General features: G+C 40.0%; 1 protein-coding gene across 1 annotated transcript in view; it reads right to left on the bottom strand.

Annotated features, from left to right (window-relative positions):
• The window catches only part of DDX52 (DExD-box helicase 52), a 31,597-nt gene that overhangs the window by 2,573 nt on the left and 7,605 nt on the right, over window positions 1-21,419 (bottom strand). Inside the window, exons 3-14 of the mRNA XM_003929064.4 lie at window positions 19,107-19,237; window positions 17,947-18,132; window positions 16,203-16,346; window positions 14,147-14,258; window positions 12,583-12,655; window positions 11,560-11,763; window positions 9,429-9,519; window positions 5,619-5,741; window positions 5,348-5,498; window positions 5,095-5,170; window positions 3,400-3,471; window positions 1,636-1,728 (exon numbers count right to left, since the gene is read on the bottom strand). Coding sequence (XP_003929113.1) covers window positions 1,636-1,728; window positions 3,400-3,471; window positions 5,095-5,170; window positions 5,348-5,498; window positions 5,619-5,741; window positions 9,429-9,519; window positions 11,560-11,763; window positions 12,583-12,655; window positions 14,147-14,258; window positions 16,203-16,346; window positions 17,947-18,132; window positions 19,107-19,237 — 1,456 coding nt within the window. The remainder of the gene's footprint in view (window positions 1-1,635; window positions 1,729-3,399; window positions 3,472-5,094; window positions 5,171-5,347; window positions 5,499-5,618; window positions 5,742-9,428; window positions 9,520-11,559; window positions 11,764-12,582; window positions 12,656-14,146; window positions 14,259-16,202; window positions 16,347-17,946; window positions 18,133-19,106; window positions 19,238-21,419) is intronic.

Here is a 21,419-nt window from a genome sequence, read left to right as displayed (position 1 = left end):
GGTGACATGGTGGCAGAGCAAGACTCCATCTCAAAAAAAAAAAAGTGAATGTGAATGAATTCCCAAAACTGAAAAAGTAAAATGGAATTTAAAAGACTAATACTTTTTTCAGTTTGTAACACTTATCCTTTCCAAGTTACTAAAACTTAAAAGTACAATAAAATTTGGGACACCATATACATTGTATGTTTGAACTGACCTTTATTCCTCATAGTCAATACTAACACGTGAGGACTCTTGCTCCACATATTTACAAAGTAGACTCTAATGTTCATGCCTTTGTTCATCTGGTTCCCATCTCCCATGCTTAAATTTTACCTATCCTTAAAGATAGTTTATTTTCTTGAAACTTCTGTAACCACACCAATGCACAATCATCTTTCCCTTCTCTAAACTCCTATTTTATTTAAAAACTAGTCTCTAATTTTCTTTCATGTACATGAATCTTCTTTCCCTAACTTTAGGAAAAGAGTCGCATTTTATACTCATCTGTATACCCGATCACTACCCAAGTACCTTGCAGGACAACTTGGTAAGGGCCTATTGGTTGATGGAGACAGTTTTTTTCTTTTTTAATGACATCTACAGAACAGATGTGAGGTAACTGGAAATAAGTATTAGCTTATTTCACGATGGTAATATCCTAGGCCACTGATAGCACTGTTGGGGAAAAACAATAAATTACAGACTTGGACAATTTTATTAGAGTATGTCGTGACCTGGTCCTGGCAGAATTTGAAGAGTGCCATCTTCCTTCAACAGTGGAAACAGTATTACTCTTCAGAATATCTTGGCCTATCCTTTTCAAAATACAAAGCTTCCTAGTTTTACTGGGCAAAATAAGGTAGCCTGTATGTATCCTAAAAACGATGCTCTAATATCCTCATAAAACTCAGCTAAGATAGCACAAATTTAACCCAAGTAACACTTTTTACAGTTGTTACAATGTGCATCTGCATAAGCCTAAGACTACATTGAAATCCTGCCCAGAATATGGAGCTTCAAGGAAGACTAGATCCATGTGAATCAATGGTCCTAATTACTGGCCTCAGTAGCATGTCCTAATGCAGGCTGTGTTGAGAAGGTGAGCAGTACAATTCTCATTTACAGGGAATTGAAATCCTATTTTCAAGATGGAAAAAAAACCAGATGATTAACATATTGATACAGAAAAATTCCAACATTAAAACAAATTCCCAGCTGGGCACGGTGGCTCACACCTGTAATCCCAACACTTGGGAAGGCTGAGGTGGGTGGATCACCTGAGGTCAGGAGTTTAAGAACAGCCTGGCCAACATGGTGAAACTCTGTCTCTACTAAAAATAGAAAAAAAAATAGCTGGGCGTGGTGGCAGGCACCTGTAATCCCAGCTGCTTGGGAGGCTGAGTTAGGAGAATCGCTTGAACCTGGGAGGCAGAGGCTGCAGTGAGCCGAGACCACACCACTGCACTCCAGCCTGGGCGACAGTGCGAGACTGTCTCAAGCAAACAAAAAACCTAATCCCCTAATTACAGGCAACCTAAAATACAGTAGACTGTAGTATCAATTCTACTAAAAAACTACCCTAATGAAAAATAATGCCGACTCTAACTTTATGACGGTGTCAGACGGCCATTTTTCTTGCCACGTACTTACCGTTCGTCCTTAGCTTTTTCTAAGAAACATTTTGGAGTTGTACTGATGCTCTCCCTTTCCAGTGGTTTCTTAATCATCTTTTTCTTTTGTTTGCTGAAAGTTACAAAGTAAAAGAGGAAACAAATGAAGTGCAACTTCAATTAGAAGAGCTAAAGCTAAAATTTGTTTTGATCCTTGACCACAAAATTCATTTTTTTAAAACCATTTACTGGTTTAAGGTGGGACTGGATTTACTTTAATAATGAGATCACCTAATAGCATTTAGAAAGCTAGCTCAAAGGGATGATAAATTCAGTCGACTTTTAAAAAACTACTGATGCCGGGTGCTCACGCCTGTAGTCCCAGCACTTTGGGTGGCCAAAGTGGGCGGATCACTTGAGGTCGGGAGTTTGAGACTAGCCTGACCAAATAGAGAAACCCTGTCTCTACTAAAAATACAAAACATTAGCTGGGTGTGGTAATGCATTCCTATAATCCCAGCTACGTGGGAGGCTGAGGCAGTGGAATCACCTGAACCTGGGAGGCAAAGGTTGTCATGAGCCAACATCACACCATTGCACTCCAGCCTGGGCAACAAAAGCTAAACTCTGTCTCAAAAAAAAAAAAGCTACTGGCTGTGATTAAAAGATGTCCTGTGCCAACCTTATATACTATGCCAACAAGTATCAGAGTTTGACTTTGATTAATTAACTTTTTTATCAGTTTTATGAACTAAAATAATTCTCCACATATTTCACTTACACTGAATACTTTTAAAAGAATCTGAGGCCAGGCACAGTGGCTCACGCCTGTAATCCCAGCACTTTGGGAGGTGTAGGTGGGTGGATCACAAGGTCAGGAGATCGAGACCATCCTATCTAACTCAGTGAAATCCCTCCCATCTTCACTAAAAAATACAAAAAATTAGCCAGGCATGGTGGCACGTGGGTGCAGTCCCAGCTACTTGGGAGGCTGAGGCAGGAAAATCGCTTGAACCCGGGAGGTGGAGGTTGCAGTGAGCTAAGATTGTGCCACTGCACTCCAGCGTGGGTGACAGAGTGAGACTCCATCTCAAAAATAAAAAAAGAAAGAATCTGAATACTTAAAATTTCAAGGATAAGCCTGGGTGTGGTAGCTCACACCTGCAATCCCAGCACTTTGGGAGGCCAAGGTGGGCAGATCACTTGAGGTCAAGAGTTTGAGACCAGCCTGGCCAACATGGTGAAACCCCGTCTCTACTAAAAATACAAACATTAACTGGGTGTGGTGGCGCACACCTGTAATTCCAGTGACTTGGGAGGCTGAGGCAGTAGAACTGCTTAAACCCGGGAGGTGGAGGTTGCAGTGAGCCAAGACTTCATCTCAAGAAAAAAAAATCAAAGGATAAAAAACGGGCAAGTAAATAACATATAATATTCACAAATTAGCAGTTTGGGCTGGGCTCAGTGACTCATGCATGTAATCCTAGCATTCCGGGAGGCTAAGATATAAGATAGCAGGATCACTTGAGGCCAGGGGTTTGAGTCTAGCCTGGCCAACATAGCAAGACCCCATCTCGACTCCCCCCAAAACTAAAAAATATTAGGCATAGTGGTGCATGCCTGTAGTTGCAGCTACCCATGGGGCTGAAGCAGAAGGATTACTTGAGCCCAGGAGGTCAAGGCTAGAGTGAGCTGTTATCATGCCACTACATTCCAGCATGGGCAATAGAGCAGGGAAAAAAAAAAAAGAATATACATACAAAGAGACAGAGAGACAAAGATCCAGGTAAATTCAAGATTGTACCTTAGTAGTTTCTGAAAACCTTTTATGTATTCTGGTACAGGACACCCGGCCTGCTGTATAACATTGGCAACGCTGAAAAAGGAACCCATAAACATAAACTTGTATCTTGCTAAACTGATGTTTATATAAGTAAACCCTCTGCACAATGTAAAAGGGAACTAAAACTACACAAAATAATCCACACAGTGTTCTGATATATTACCAATTATCACCTGATGTAAGCACATTGGATTACTGACAGAACTACCCACTAGGCTGAAATTAATGAATAACTATAGATAGCAGCTATTTCAACATTTATCAAGCCCTATAAAGCTGGTAAACTCAGTCTTGGAGGAAGCACTGACTGAAGCCAGAGTCAAGCTTAAGTTCATTAAGTGATAGTGCCTATTAGAGTGTTGGCACGATTGCAAGTTTTTGCGTATAGTAACTTCTTCCCTCTTCACAACAAACCTGTATAGTAAATACTATCACTATCCTCATTTCACAGATGGAAAGCTGAAGTGCATAGCTACACTAATGCTGGGTCACCAGATTCACATGCTTGGAGTTTCTGAGGCATCTGGTGGATCTAGGTTGTTGGAATATACCCCTCTACACATGCACATTTGAATCTGTTCAAAGAGATACAAAGGCTGACAGGTGCAGAGCCAAAGCTCAGAAAGCACAATCAAAAGCTTTACCAAAACAGATAAACAGATCTAAGTACAAATCCCCTTTGGCCAAAACTAGATTTCATTTGCTAGAAATGTAAAGTGTTTAAAGGGGAAAAAAAAAGAAAGAAAAAAGAAATGTAAAGTGTTATGAATCATCAACCAAAAATTGCTGTAGGCAGTCAAAATGCAGGAAACTCATCTTCTACATGAAAATCTGTGATGATGGACTTAAGACCTGATATTGTGAAAGCATATCATGTTTCTCTGGCTTCAAAGGGCCATAATTTCATGATATTAGAATGTGCCACAGTATAAAACTAGAACTAAATATAAAACTCCAGGTGCTCCTAAGAGGAATGGGAAAGATGTACCAAGATATCATGCTGGCCGGGAGCGGTGGCTCATGCCCGTAATCCCAGCACTTTGGGAGGCCAACGTGGGTGGATCATTTGATGTTAGGAGTTTGACACTAGCTTGCCCAAAGTGGTGGGACTGTCTCTACTATAAATACAAAAATTAACCTGGTGTGGTGGCAGGCACCTGAAACCCCAGGTACTCAGGAGCTAAGGCAGGAAAATCGCTTGAACCCAGGAGGCAGAGGCTGCAGTGAGCTGAGATCGTGCCACTGCACTCCAGCCTGGGTGACAGAGACGCTGTCTCAAAAAAAAAAAAAAAAAAAAAGAAAGAAAAAGAGATAATGCTGACTGGCTTGTAGAGACTCAGGGATTAACTAATTTTAAATTATTCACTAATTTAAAAACCTTAATATTACATAGAAGGTAACATCAACTGATGGCCATTGAAAGAGTCCTATGAGTCTGAAACTTACAATGAATATTCTGCTTTGAATATGTATTTCCAAATTCCAATAATGGAAGGGCAAAAACAAGGCCCTTTGGTCATTTTTCCTTTCCCACCATTCCTATGGCTAAAATTTGGTTAACTAACACTATTATCAGCAGAATTTGGGACATAGCCATTATCTCTTAATTGAATCCAATTTTGCCAATTTCACACTAGGGTTTTTTTTCTAATTTACCTTCTTAATAATGGTTTATCATCTTCAGTGAAAAATGTAATTGCTTTTCCCTTATTCCCTGCTCTTCCAGTTCGACCTAAGAAAAATCAGACCATTAAAAAACACATTATTTTGGGATGGAGGCTCTCGAAATTCATTTATAGAAGTCACTGGATTTTCATAGCACTAAGAAAGGACCATGTGCGCAGGGAATAGCAGAGGTGGTTAAGACAGATCAGTGGGTTACAGAGGGAAAGGAATAAAGGCAACTCACCTATCCTGTGGATATATTCCACTGAGCTGGTTGGAAAGTCATAGTTGATCACCAGGTTCACACCTTTAAAATCAATCCCTCTTGCAAGCAAGGCTGTACAAATCAGAACCCAGATTTTTCCTGCTCTGAAACTGTAGACAGTGTTATCTCTCTGGTTAACAGAATACATATTAAATTCCTTTAGAATGAAAACAGGTACTTCATAAATTTTATGCCAATAATTTAAAATTAAGTAGTAGTTCTGATTTTCAAAGTATACATTTGACTTTACCTGTTGCTGTGTTCTCTCTGCATGAATAACATCCACATTAATACCTTCATATATGAGCTCATGAAAAAGTTCTTTAGCCCTTTCAATGGACTGAACAAAAACAAGAACAGGTGGACTGAAACCCTAAAAGAAAGACAGCAAAAATTGGCACATATAACTCAATCAAATCTACAGCTGGTCAGTATTTCATAATATGATTGTAGCTCTCTAAAGAACTCAGTTCAATTTAGTGTACTTTCTTGGCCAAATTTCTTGGGCTAGTAGTCTAACTCTGCCTCCATCTTCCTCAACATTCTAATTGGTTATTTTCACTCAACTTGAACTATATTCTCCATCTTGCTAATTCCAATAATCTTGTCTAATCTATCCACCTGCACCCTCCTGCAATAACAGATGCCCAAACTCCGAATAATCATCTCTTGACTTCTGTGCTTCAAAACTTTTTTTGGTTCTGCTTAAGGTGAAATAAATACCTTTTTAATTCATTGTGTTTTTCTGGGTGAAATTAATTTTTCTTCTTACGGATTTAGGGGTACAAGTGCAGTTAGGTTACACGGATAGATTGCATAGGAGTGAAATCTGGGCTTTTAGTTGTGCCCACCACCCCAGTGGTGTACACTGTACCCAACAGGTGGTATTTCATCCCTCATTAACACATTATTTATCCTAATTATGTTACTCTCCCCAAGCTTAGTCCTCGGTTCTCAGTTCTTTCAATATAATCTTTATCTTATGGAGTTGAATCTCTACTACTAGCTGTAAACAAATTATTTTTTTACTACATCTGACGTCTGTGTATCCAAGCAAATTAGTTTTACTCTCTCTCAAACCAGCTTCCTATGTTTTTAACTGTTCATATTAGAGTTTCTTAGCCTTTTTATGATGGTTTACCCACCTCCTTTGGAATCTAATGAAGGCTAAGAAACTTTCTAGTAAGTAACCACTCTTTTTTTTTTTTTTTTTTTTTTTTTTTTTTTTTTTTTTTTGAGACAGAGTTTCGCCCTTGTTACCCAGGCTGGAGTGCAATGGCGCGATCTCGGCTCACCGCAACCTCCGCCTCCTGGGCTCAGGCAATTCTCTTGCCTCAGCCTCCTGAGTAGCTGGGATTACAGGCACGTGCCACCATGCCCAGCTAATTTTTTGCACTTTTAGTAGAGACGGGGTTTCACCATGTTGACCAGGATGGTCTCGATCTCTCGACCTCGTGATCCACCCGCCTCGGCCTCCCAAAGTGCTGGGATTACAGGCTTGAGCCACCGCGCCCGGCTAGTAACCACTCTTTCACACAAAATCTTACATATAATTTTAGAGGGTTTGCAGACCTCCCAAAGCTCATACGTGGCTAAAAATCTCTGGTGTACGTTCTCCAAGTGCATATCCTGGAAATCCTTAAATTTCCTAGTGCCAAATGATTCTTTTTTTTTTTTTTTTTTGAGACAAGAGTCTCGCTCTGTTGCCAGGGTGGAGTGCAGTAGTGCAATCTCAGCTAACTGCAACCTCTGCCTCCCAGATGCAAGTGATTCTCTTGCCTCAGCCTCCCGAGTAGCTGGGAATACAGGCACGCACCACCATGCCCAGCTAATTTTTGTATTTTTAGAAGAGACAGGGTTTCACTATGTGGGCCAGGATGGTCTTAATCTCTTGACCTTGTGATCCACTTGAGTTGGCCTCCCACAGTGCTGGGATTACAGGCATGAGCCACTGTGCCCGGCCAATTCGTTTAAGAATATTAAAACTTCGGCCAGGCGCAGTGGCTCAAGCCTGTAATCCCAGCACTTTGGGAGGCTGAGGTGGGTGGATCATGAAGTCAGGAGATCGAGACCATCCTGGTCAACATGGTGAAACCCTGTCTCTACTAAAAATACAAAAAATTAGCTGGGCATGGTGGTGCGTGCCTGTAATCTCAGCTACTCAGGAGGCTGAGGCAGGAGAATTGCCTGAACCCAGGAGGCGGAGGTTGCGGTGAGCCGAGATTGCGCCATTGCACTCCAGCCTGGGTAACAAGAGCGAAACTCCGTCTCAAAAAAAAAAAGAATATTAAAACTTCGGCAGGGCACGGTGGCTCACGCCTGTGATCCTAGCACTTTGGGAGGCCACAGCGGGTGGATCACCTGTGGTCAGGGGTTCAAGACCAGCCTCACCAACATAGAGAAACCCCATCTCTACTAGAAATACAGTTAGCCGGTGTGTGGTGGCACATGCCTGTGATCCCAGCTGCTTGGGAGGCTAAAGCAAAAGAATCGCTTGAACCCAGGAGGTGGAGGTTGAGCCGAGACGGCATCATTGCACTCCAGCCTGGGTGGCAAGAGCAAAACTCAGTCTCAAAAAAAAAAAAAGAATATTAAAACTTCTACCCAAGTAGGCTGGCTCCAGAATCCATGCTCTTAACCACTAAAGCAAACCATTTCTATAGTCACCAGGTACTTGCAAACCTTTCCCTTTCAATCTCCAACTCTACTGAATGTTTCACCACTAAGGCTGCTGCCCTTATTTCTTCCTCATCTCTGCCTAACCTAGTTTAAAAGCCTGATTGGTCTCCTTACTTTCAGTCTTTTCCCTTACAGATTATTAACTACTTTTCCTTAAAAATTATGTAGCCACAAGCTTCAAAAATATCCTGACCCAAACTTCCCTGTAACCTGGTTTTCTTGAATTCCATACCATAAACAGTTTGCCTTAGACAGGTAACTGCTTCATTGGTCTTCAAACACATGGTGTTCACTTCCACCTCTTAAGGCTCTACTCAGGCTGCTCCCAGAGCCATCAATACTCTTTCCCTCCACCTTCTATCCTGAAAATCCTTCAAGGATCAATTTAGTGATTTAGTGGCACTTCTTCTATAAGGCTCAACTAATTCAGTTCACCCTGGTGGCTCCATTATGACTATATGGATGCTTAAAAAAGTACTCCTTAGCCCTTTATGACACTTTATCAGAAACTACCTTACATAAGTATATTTATCTTATTCCCCTAAATAAGACTAAAACTAAATTCCAGGGGCAGGGCTTAGGAGATTTCTTGTATTGTCCAGCACTGACACCTCAGGACTTAAATTTTTTTTTTTTTGAGACTGAGTTCCACTCTTGTTACCCAGGCTGGAGTGCAATGGCGCAATCTCCGCTCACCGCAACCTCCGCCTCCTGGGTTCAAGCAATTCTCCTGCCTCAGCCTCCTGAGTAGCTGGGACTACAGGTGCGCTCCACCATGCCCAGCTAATTTTTGTATTTTTAGTAAAGACGGGGTTTCACCATGTTGACCAGGATGGTCTCGATCTCTCGACCTTGTAATCCACCCGCCTCAGCCTCCCAAACTGCTGGGATTACAGGCATGAGCCACCGCGCCCGGTCTTAACTTTTTAACTATGGCTTCTACTCAGTACTTACTGAAAGGATACAAACAGAAAACCCCACTCAGTGTCCTACTATGGCCCAGTTCTTCTATAAGAAACCAGCAGGGGAATGGAGAGGGCAAATGCGGAAAAATGAGATTCTCAGGGGGCATCAGGTAGATCATTCCCTTGCCTACTCTGAGCTGCAAAAAGACAACTTACCATGTTCTGAGAGGCAAGCTTCTTTCCCTTGGGATAAAAGTTGGGACCATATACTTCTTAACAATTTACTGCTGGATTACTAAATACGATGCAGGATGATCATATCATTGGCACAATGTACTTTCTTATCAATTTGCCAATGGATTACTGAATACAAGGCAAGATGATGATGATACAGTGCTACCACTGTAATAGCCTCCCACCAGTAACGTAAGACTTGGCAAACTTTACCAAAATTCAAGATATTAATCCACATATACCTTTTTAACAAGTTCTCTCATGGCCAGAAGTTTTCCAGTCTCAGATCCGACAAAGAGAAGCTCTTGTTCTACAGTTTCTACTGCAGAATTCCTGAGAATAAAATATATCTTGTAGTTTGTAAGAGGCAATTTTTGCTTATCCCTGACGAACTCTAAATAAAAAAATTTACACACAACTCCAACAAAATCAACTTTTCCACTGTCAATAAGTACTTAATTATTTATAAAGCCTTAACTTGAAGATAAAACTGTTATTTTTAAATGCTTTCTTGTAATTTAAAAAAATCTCGAAATGCCACCCATTAAAACTTATGTTTCAGTCATAAATTTGCATGTATTTGATTACTTAATTATAAAAAATTTCTAACCGTAAAATTATTGAGTAAAATAATGAAAACATTTTAAAGGTTATTATTACATACGGTTAAACTTTTCTCATAATGATTAGCAAAGATTTATTTACAGACCGAGAGTTGAGGGTGAGATATATTAAGGCTTTATACTCTATAAGATGTTGCAATGTACTACATTGAATCATAAATATTTTTCCCATTCTATTGTCAGCCTTTAAATTATGTTGATGGTGAACTTATTCTGCTTTCCTCTATTTTTTTTTTTTTTTTTTGAGATGGAATCTCTCTCTGTTGCCCAGGCTGGAGTGCAATGGCACAGTCTCGGCTCACTGCAACCTCCAACTCCTAGGTTCAAGAGACTCTCTTGCCTCAGCCTCCTGAGCAGTTGGGATTACAGGCATCTGCCACCACGCTCAGCTAATTTTTATATTTTTAGTAGAGACAGGGTTTTACCATGTTGGTCAGGCTTGTCTCGAACTCCTGACCTCATGATCCGCCTGTCTCAGTCTCCCAAAGTGCTGGGATGATAGGCATGAGCCACCGTGCCTGGCCTCCTCTATTTTTTTTTTTGAGATGGAGTTTCCCTCTGTCGCCCAGGCTGGAGTGCAGTGGTGCGATCCTGGCCCACTGCAACCTCCACCTCCCAGGTTCAAGCAATTTTCTTGCCTCGGCCTCCCAAGTAGCTGGGATTACAGGCATGTGCCACCACTCCTAGCTAGTTTTTATATTTTTGGTAGAGATGGGGTTTCACCATGCTGGTCAAGGTGGTCTCAAACTCCTGACTTCATGTGATCTGCCTGTCTTGGCCTCCCAAAGTGCTGGGATTACAGGTGTGAGTCCTTTCACCGGCCGTGCTTTCCTCTTATACACAGGAATTTTAGGTTTAAAATAGGGTATTCTTTACTGTTCCACTGGCTACATTTTCACTTAATTTGGTATTACACACACTTTTTCATATAGCTACAGTCTTCCTACATCATTTCCAGGGTTACGTAATAATCCATCAAGTAGCAATATCATAAGTTCTTTAAACTTTTTTCTATCACTGAGCATTTATTTAGCATAAAATGCTCCCCAAAGTATTTTTAAAAGGAAATATAAATCAAGTGGCTCAGTAACATCAGATTCTTCCTCTTTGGTCTATTTATTTAAGCCATCGAAGAAACTGAATCGTCTATGTAGCCACAGAGCTCACGTTATACACTGTGGATGGGAAAAAAAAAAAAACACACCTAAAAGCATGATGACAGGAATGTTAATATGACAATGTAAGAACTTTCTTTTGGATTACTCTAAAATAGAAGATCCTTAAACATTCTCAGCTTAAAAGAACACATTTCAAGTAGTAAAACTCTTACCCTTGTTAGTGTCAGGCCAAGAAACCTATCTCCTTCAGTCTTTTTTTTTTTTTAATTTTTTTTTTTTGAGACGGAGTTTCGCTCTTGTTACCCAGGCTGGAGTGCAATGGCGCGATCTCGGCTCACCGCAACCTCCGCCTCCTGGGTTCAGGCAATTCTCCTGCCTCAGCCTCCTGAGTAGCTGGGATTATAGGCACGCACCACCATGCCCAGCTAATTTTTTGTATTTTTAGTAGAGACGGGGTTTCACCATGTTGACCATGGTTGGTCTCGATCTCTCGACCTCGTGATCCACCCGCCTCGGCCTCCCAAAGTGCTGGGATTACAGGCTTGAGCCACCACGCCCGGCTCCTTCAGTCTTAAGAAAAGACTTGTATTAAAAAAAAATAAATCAACGGGATAATGTTGAAAAACAAATACCTTGCTCCAATGGACACACTGATGACATTGTCCAGGTTGAGTCTGCACCACTGTTCAACATCATATGCAAAAGTTGCACTGAACATAGCTCTTCTGACCTTGTGGGATGTGCAGGCCAAGAAGATGGAAGCCAGCTGGTCTCTGAATCCAGTTTTGCCATCTTCAAACAGTTTATCTGATTCGTCTACTACGAGCCACTCAACACTAAGAAATAACAAAACAACCTGTGCATATGGAACTGAAAGATCCGAGACACTTGGGGACGGCGGACACATGAGGAAGTCAAACTATGATGCTGCTTCTCAGATCCACTTTATCATACCAGAAAAAAAAATTTTTAAAAATAAGCAGGTGATATGGCTTGGCTGTATATCCCCAAAAAAATCTCATCTCGAATTGTAATCCCCATGTGTTGAGGGAAGGAGCTGGTGGGAGGAGACTGGATCATGGGGGCAGTCTCTCTCTCTCCCCCCCTGCCCCCGGCCACCATGTAAGATATCCCTTGCTTCCTTCCCCTTCTGCCATGACTGTAAGTTTCCTAAGGCCTCCCAGTCATGCCCCAACTTGTGAGTCAATTAAACCCTCCTTTCTTTATAAATTACCCAGTTGTAGGTAGTTCCTTAGAGCAACATGAAAACAGACTAACACAGCAGGAAAAAGGTAAAAACAAGAAAAATATAGCTCAATGTATCTATTCCAATAGCCTCAAAGATATGTTCCATCAACAACAGAGCTTTTCATAAACTTCATTAACTCCATCACCATTGCTGAAAGACACAAAAAGGCCTAGGGGAATTCTGTACTAACTGCTTATCAAAATGTGTAACTTTCTTCCAGAACAGATAGTTCCCTTTTCTATGAGTTTTTTTAAAAATCATTATTCTTAGTACCAACACTGACTGAAGGGAGCAAATAGCAAGCTCCAAAGGGCAAAAATACAAGCAGCAGAAGACAAAATAGAATCAACAAAATAGAATCAAAAGAGAAAAACATACATGAAAGACACGAAAATATCATCTGTACCTTGTTAGGTCGATTCCTGGGGGATCTTGCTTTAATAAATAGATTAGTCGATTTGGAGTAGTCACAAGAATATCTATAGGAAAAACAAATAGTAGAAATTGCAAAAACAAGATTTATCCCTCTTGAACTAGCAATTAAGCCTCCTCAATTTCAGTTAATAACCTAAAGTGGGAAGTAGTCATAGCCAACAACAGAAAACTATTCTATCCCTACTTTCCTTTGAGTATATCTGAGCATCCTTCTCCACTCTTTTTTGAGACAGGGTCTTGCTCGGTCACCTAGGCTGGATGAAATACAATAGCTCATTGCATGCAACGTTGAACTCCTGGGCTCAAGAGATCCTCTGGCATCAGGATTCTGAGTAGCTGGGACTACAGGCACTGCACCAGGCTAACTGTTTTTTTCTTACTTTTATTTTTAATAGAAACAGGCTCTCCCTATGTTGCCCAGGCTGGTCTCAAACTCAGCCTCAAACAATCTCCTTGCCTCAGCCTCTCAAAATGCTAGGATTACAGGCATGAGCCACCACACCCAGCCTCTTCTCAATTTCTAAGAGGCAAGAACAATTTGATTTTCAAACCTTTCTTTTCCCCCAGCAAAATCCTTTTTTTTTAATGGAATTTTATGCAGAGGCCCAAGATTTAAAACAACAACAACAACCACCACCACCAAACAACCAAACAGACGAAAGCTTTTCTCCAAGCAGATGATGTCAAAAAACAAAAAGAAAAACAGATGAAAGCAGATTCTCTGGCTGATAAAAGGGTGGGGATGTAAGCCATTCTTTTTGTTTTTTTAAGATGGGGGTCTCACTCTGTTGCTCAAGAATACAGTGGTTCAATCATAGCTCAGGGCAGCCTTCAATTCCTGGACTCAAGTGATCTTCCTGCCTCAGCCTCCCAAGTAGCTAGGAGTATAGGTGCGCACCACCATGTATGACTAATTTATTTTTTATTTTTTTTAAATTTTATAATTTCTTTTAGGGATGGAGTCTCGCTATGCTGCCCAGGCTGGTCCCAAACTCATAGCCTCAAGCAATCCTCCCACCTCAGCTTCTCCATAACTGTAGCTGGGATTAGAGGTGTGAGTCACTTCACAAGGCTATGCATGCCATTCTTATCTGCCAGAGTACTTCCACGGCAGATTAAAAATCAGTGGTATAAATCAGAATTTTTTGGCCTCAGCACTGTTACCATTTTGGACCAGCAAATGCTTCATTGCAGGGGACTGTCCTGTGCATTGCAGAATGTTTCATAGCATTCTTGGCTATAGACTAGTAGCACTTCTCCCCAGTTGTGACAATTAAAAATGTCTCCAGATTATTGTCAAATGTCCCTGTGATAAAAGGTGGGGGGGAGGGGAAGATTGTCTCTAGTTGAAAACTACTGGTATATATTTATGTATAGCTTCTCAGTAGAATGAGAAGAGGATCTCTTTAGTTCTTCTAAAATTCAAATTTTATACATACATGACTATACTTGAACAATTCTTACATAGCAATTGGGATATTTATAATTTCCAGATTCCTTACATGCTCTACATCCCATGCATATGAATTCCTTACCAAACTTCTTAGACGATTTAGGTCCAAATTTCTTGGCTGCCACTGCTGCTTTGTGAATCATGTGTATCCTGAATCCTGTTCCCTCAGAAATTTTTATTAACTCTCTGTGAATCTTAAAAAATAAATAAATAAATAAATAAAAACATTAGCTGCTAACATACTTGGACAAAATGTATACTCTTTTACATAATTAATAAATCTATTACCAATCCATGAATATCTGAAATTAAACTCATAATAATCTGTAAATTAACCTGAAGTCTCAGCATTTTGAAACATCAATACCTAAGACAAGTCACTAATTTCTCCAGGTGGAGTAAACTAGTTCCCAGAGGTAAAACTAACCTGCTACATACTGTTTTCAGAATACAGTACTAGTGGCTTGGTGCCAGGTCTCACACCTGCAATCCCAGCACTTTGAAAGACCAAGGTGGGCGGATCACTTGAGACCAGGAGTTGGAGACCAGTCTGGCCAACATGGCGAAACCCCACCTCTACTAAAAATACAAAAATAATTAGCCAGGCATGATGGCGTGAGCCTGCAATCCCAGCTACTTAAGAGGCTGAGGCAGGAGAATCACTTGAACCTGGGAGGCAAAGTTGCAGCGAGCTGAGATCGTACCACTGCACTCCAGCCTGGGCCACCAGAGCGTGACTGTCTCAAAAAAAAAAAAATACAGTACTATTACAAGACAATTTCATACTTGATATGTGTTTTATATTAAGCACATTGGAAGTGTGGAGCTGATCATTGGTACAATTTTCCTTTCTCAAAAAAAAACTGAGATGAGTCAAGCACAATGACTGATGCCTATAAACCCTGTACTTTGGTAGGCCAAGGCGGGAGGATCACTTGAATCCAGGAGTTCAAGACCAGCCTAGGCAACATAGGGAGACCTTGTTTCCACAAAAAGAAAAAAAAACCAGGTAGCCGGGCGCGGTGGCTCACGCCTATAATCCCAGCACTTTGGGAGGCCGAGGCGGGTGGATCACGAGGTCAAGAGATTGAGACCATCCTGGTCAACATGGTGAAACCCCGTCTCTACTAAAAATACAAAAATTAGCTGGGCATGGTGGCGCACGCCTGTAATCCCAGCTACTCGGAAGGCTGAGGCAGGAGAATTGCTTGAACCCAGGAAGCGAAGGTTGCGGTGAGCCGAGATCGCGCCATTGCACTCCAGCCTGGGTAACAAGAGCGAAACTCTGTCTCAAAAAAAAAAAAAAAAAAAAAAGAAAAAAAACCAGGTGCAGTGGCATGTGCCTGTAGTCCCAGTTACTCAAGAGGGTGAGATGGGAGATCTCCTGAACCGGGAGTTTGAGGTTGCAGTGAGCCATGATCACAACACTGCATGCCAGCCTGGGCAAGAGTAAGAATCTGTGGCTAAAAACAACCAAATAAATAAATAAAAACCAAAACTAAGATAAGTTTTTTTCTTTTTTTTTTTTTGAGATGGAGTCTCACTCTTGTCGCTCAGGCTGGAGTGCAATGGCGTGATCTCAGCTCACTGCAACCTCTGCCTTCCAGGTTCATGCGATACTCCTGCCTCAGCCTCCTGAGTATCTGGGATTAAGGTGCCCACCATCACACCCGGCTAATTTTTCTATTTTTTTTTTTTTTTCAGTAAATACAGGGTTTCGCCATGTTGGCCAGGCTGGTCTCAAACTTCTGACCTCAAGTGATCCACCTGCCTCGGCCTCCCAAAGTGCTGGGATTACAGGTGTGAGCCACCTTGTCCAGCCAAGTTTTCATTTTTTTGGATGAGAAAAATAAATTTCCAAGAAGGACTCTATTTCAGTAGCCTTTCAACTTCAAAGACCCTAAAGCATTTACCAAAGAAGTGTAAATATGAAAATCACTGTGAAACTTATAGAAAGACTTAAAAGACTTGCCCATATGGAGGAAGATCCAGAGCACTGTGCTATGTAGAGAATAGCTGATCATGACAGAAGACATGGGCCTTACTCTTTAATGATCTTTTTATTACCTTCAAATAAGAAAGATCACTGAGGTAAACTAAACACCAATCACATTCTCTTCAAAAGCTACAAGTCATACCTGGCTGGCAAGTTCTCGTGTTGGTGATATAATCAGGGCTCTGAAGCCTTTATTTGCCGGCTGTTTCAGCTGCATTAAAATAGGAATGCTAAAAGCTAGTGTTTTTCCAGATCCAGTTGGAGCAGAAGCCAGAAGTTCCCGACTCTAAAAACACAGGGCATATTAAATATTATAAAGAAAAGTACATAAATTTTTCAGAGCCTGGTCAAATAACGCTACCAGTCATAGAAAAAAAAACAAATAAAAATTTACATAATGAATCCAATCATTCAAGTCGTAGTTGCTTTCCTAACATCATCCGTCCATGCCACCATCACCCCAACGAAGTTTCTGAGCACTGCCCCCGAATTCCCTTTGAATGGATGTAAAGAATGTGGATAACTAAAACCCAAAGACAATCCATAACCTAAGTTATGTCCTTTATTTCCATTTTTCTTTTCCACTAAACTATTGTCAAAATAAAATTACAAAACCAACTTTTTGTCCTGGTATCTGTACTGCTCAATCACTAGGGAAGGTTTTATTAAATAACAGAATGGCTGAAAGTCAGAAATAAAAAAATGGCAATGACCTGAGGGACAGAGTATTTATAGGAGACAATTTTCAAAAAGTCACTGTGATTTTTAAGGCTTTAAACTAAAGCCATGACAGAAACAATCTTAACAAAAATGAAAAGCAAATATTACAGCATCATTTAAGTGTATGAATGTATTCTCATTTCAGCTCTTGAAGAAAATGAAAAGGACCAGTATAGACGAAAAGGTATCTTATATCCTTTGAACTGAAGGCCATCTCAGTTATATGGGGAAAAAACTCAACTCTTATTGCTATAAAAACAAACCTCAGAGAAACTTAGTGTCCAAAAAACTAAGTTAATTCATACTTCTATCAACAAGTGACTGGATAACAAATTGTGGTATATTCATACAACATACTGCTACTCAGTAACAAACTATTGATGTATGTATGCATGAATCTCAAAAGCATTACACAAAACAAAAGAAACCAGAAATAAAAGATTAATGTGTGATTCCACTCTTATAAAACTCTAGAACAGGCACAGGAAACACCTAGCAGTAGAAATCAAAACAGTAGTTGCCTCTGATCGGGGGGGGGCGGGGCGGTGAAGACTCAATGGAAAGGGCACAAGAAAATTGTCTGGGGTAATGTGTACGTTCTATATCTTCACTGGAGTGGTGGCTACACAGGGTTTGCATTGCTGAAACTCACTGGGCACTTAAAAATCTATGCATTTTGTTGTATGTAAAGTATACTTTGGAAAAAAAAAATAAGTCAGGTTATATACAAGAAATTTAGAAACCATCTGTGTTTCTGGAATAGTTCCTGGGCATTATAAACTAAATAAATAATGAATGAATAGAACATAATCCCCATTCTCCAAGGGATTACACAATAGGAAAATGAAAAAGATAAGTGTGATGGGGCAGATACACAGTAGTGTAAAATGCAAAATAAATGTTGCAAGGAAAAGCACACACCAAAAACCACGGGGAATTGCTGTGTAGGGCAAGGGTACTGGTAAATGAAAAAGATCACATCTAGGTGGAGTGATCAAGACAACTTTTATGGAGGCACAGGGATTTGAGATGAACCATAAAAGCAAGTAGGCAGGATTTTAACAGGGGAGATGATGCGGAAAGACAGATTTCAAGGAGAGAGGGAAGACAGTGAGCAAACACACAGAGGAAGGAATGTCACAGGCATTCTAGATCTTCATACTCACATGCAGCATAACTGGGATGGCTTGCATTTGGATTGGTGTAGGCATTTGGAAACCTGCATCTAGAATGTTCTGAAGTAGTCGAGAATTGATCTTATATTCCTGGTCAAGTTGCTGAAATGTAGCAATTGGGTCGGGAAGATCGGTTCCTTGGACATGAATTTTGTGTTTATTCCGCAAGAAGTTTATCTGAAAAGTGAAGTAAAGAGGCCACCATAGATATGGCCAAATCATTATCTTTTCGGATGTTATAAAGCAACATTAACAGTCTCTGGGATAACCTTTAGCAGCATATTAAACTTTTTGGTTAAATCCAAGCCCCATAATATCACAGATATTAGGTATAATTCATGCCCTTTCATAGAAAATATTCATAAAATATCTATGCTTTCTTCATATTAATGTGTTACTGCCATAGGCCTAACTTCTAACCTTAAATAAACGTCCAGAAAACAGGCATTGAATCCATCTACTATTTTAATATGGTGGTTAGCATAAAGTATCAATGCTTTTTGATGATTTACTCTACTTTTTAAAACCAAGTGCCAAAAAGTGGAGTCTAGTAGTGTTGATGTGGTTTGCTTCCCCATTCTCTGGTCCAGAGACAGTCAAATTCTAGTTTCTGGGTTACTGAAGCATTACCATAATAATTCCTGAAGTGACCTGAAAATACCTCTCCATCAGGAACATGGCATGTATACAGCAGACACAAAAAAGGTATATTTGTCATTTCTTCCATATCCTACTCCTCATATTCCCAAGTCATAAAATATCTTTCTTAAGCATTCTAACCCCCTAATCCATGTCAGAGGAAATCCTTCCAAACCGGTGAGCTCAATACACAGAAGAAAGGGAGCCACATTTTGTTTATTGAAAAGGGCTATGACATTTTAAAAATTTAATTCTAAACAGACTATCAATCTTGAAACTTGAGCAGGTCAAGATTTTATATATTATCTTTAATTTTAAACTAAAATTTTCAGCTACAGCACAAATGTCTACTTGGCTTTACATTTTCATTAAAGTAAAATCTAAATGAATGTAACTAACCTTCTATCTTAATGAAACTATATTCACATTACCAACAGAATAACCCAAGTCCAGTGAATAAGTCACTAGGTCAGAAAATACACATACTTTTGGTGCCAAAACATTTTTCTAACCTTTTCCTTTCTGAGATGCTCCAACTTTCCTGAAGTTAGTTTATTTTCTCTTTGTACTTTTTTGTCTTCAATCTTTGCTTCTACAGATGATATCCACTGTATAGTAGCAACTTCGTCTTGGGAAGTAATTTCTAAAATATATTTTTAAAAAGTAAAAGATTTTAAGTTTAGGCAAAATAGTGAGGGCCCACGTCTTCCAAAAAAATTTTTTTTCATTAGCCAGGAGTGAGTGGTAGTGCATGCCTGCAGACCCAGCTACTCAGGAGGCTGAGAGGGGAGGATCACTTGAGCCTTCGAGGTTGAGGCTACAGAGAGCTGTGATCACACCACTGCATTCCAGCCTGTGTGACAGAGAAAAATCCTGTCTCCCAAAAAAAAAAAAAAAAAAAAGGTTTTAATCTTGGGTGTATGTGTAGCAAGCAGGCTACACCTTCAAACTAAAAACAGAAAAAAATACAACTGGTACAACTAGGTAAGAGAAAGCAATAGCATGTATAAAAATAGAAATGAAGAGGCAAGTTCTGTGTTGGTATGATCAGAGCTCTGAAGCTCATTATCTTCCCTTTGTTGGCTGTTTCAGAAGTATACTGAGTATACTTGAAAACAACAGGGGATTAATTGAAAAGCCACTTAAACAATAGGAAATTTCAATAAGGCACCCAAGTTCTCTATATGTAAATAACAACTAAAAAATAAATATGACGAAAAATCTCACTTAAAATAGCAATAAATGGCCAGGTGCGGTGGCTCACGCCTGTAATCCCAGCACTTTGGGAGGCTGAGGCAGGTGGATTACCTGAGGTCAGGAGTTCAAGACCAGCCTGGCCAACATGGTGAAACCCTGTCTCTACAAAAATATAAAAATTAGCCGGGCATGATGGCAGGTGCCTGTAATCCCAGTTACGTGGGAGGCTGAGGCAAGAGAATTACTTGAAGCTGCGAGGTGGAGGTTGCAGTGAGCCAAGATTATGCCACTGCACTCCAGCCTGGGCGACAGAGCATGACTCTGTCTCAAAAAAATAAAAATAAATAAAAATAAAATAGCAATGAACATAATACAATACTTTGAGCTACTTAGTATTATAAAGATAGCAAGTCTCTCTAAATCGATGAAGAACACTAACCAATTACAAGTAGTGACAGGATTGTTTTGGGGACTGGACCAGCTGACTTAACAGTTTGTATGGGAGAATCACTATGTAAGAACAACCTAGGTCAAGCGTGGTGGCTCACGCCTATAATCCTAGCTCTCTGGGAGGCCGAGGTGGGTGGATCACCTGACATCAGGAGTTCAAGACCAGCCTGACCATCATGGTGAAACCCCACCTTAAAAAAAAAAAGAAAAAAAAAGAATAGCCTAAAAAATTAAGATTAATAAGCAAAGACTAGTTCTACCAAATTGCTTAATTTCTTTCAACTTCAGTGAGGTATAAATACACACAATAATCTGCACATATTTAAAGTATCTAATTTGATGAGTTTTGACATATCTACACAACCAAAAAAAACCATCACCCCATTCAAGATTATTTCTATCACTTCTCCAAATTTCCTCATGATCCTTTATAATTCACCACTCCATGCATAGGCAACCATCAATCTAATTTCTGCCACTATAGACTAGTTTACCTTTTCTGGAATTTTATATAAATGGAATCATGTCATATGTACTAATTGTTGTCTGGCTTCTTTAACTCAAGACAGTTATTCTGAAATTCATCTATGTTGCAGTATGTATCAACAACTTACCATTTTATTACTAGGTCGTGTTTCATTGTATGGATGTACAGTTTATCGTTCACCTATTGAAGGACATTTGGGTCATTTCCAGCTTTTGGCTATAAGTAATGTTGCTATGAACATTTGTGTACAAGTCTTTCTGAAGACGTGTATTTTCCTGTCTCTTAGGTAAATACTGACAAGTGGAATAGCTGGGTAATATGTTAGATACATGTTTAACTTAAAAAAAAAAAAAAAAAAACCCGAACTATTTTCCAAAGTCGTTGTACCATTTTACCATCAATGCTGTGAGAGCTTGTTTCTGTACATCCTTGCCCAAACTTGGTATGGTCATTCTTTTTATTTTTAGCCATTCTAATGGGTAGGTAGTAGTAATACATTCTGGTTTTAATTTGCCTCATGGCTACTGATGTTGAATATCTTATGTGCTTACCACCACGTGTATATTTTCTTTAGTGAGTCCTTCTGTTTCACATACATTTTGCAAATAGTTCCCATCTGTTGCTTGCCTTTTAATTTTCTTAATGCTATCTTTTGAAGGATGAAAATTTTTAGTTTGATAAGTCCAATATA

The sequence above is a fragment of the Saimiri boliviensis genome, chromosome 17, assembly GCF_048565385.1.
Source record: "Saimiri boliviensis isolate mSaiBol1 chromosome 17, mSaiBol1.pri, whole genome shotgun sequence".
In the NCBI taxonomy this organism is placed as follows: domain Eukaryota; kingdom Metazoa; phylum Chordata; class Mammalia; order Primates; family Cebidae; genus Saimiri; species Saimiri boliviensis.
The sequence above is the reverse complement of the archived record's forward strand: the minus strand, read 5'-3'. Positions and strand labels throughout refer to the sequence as shown.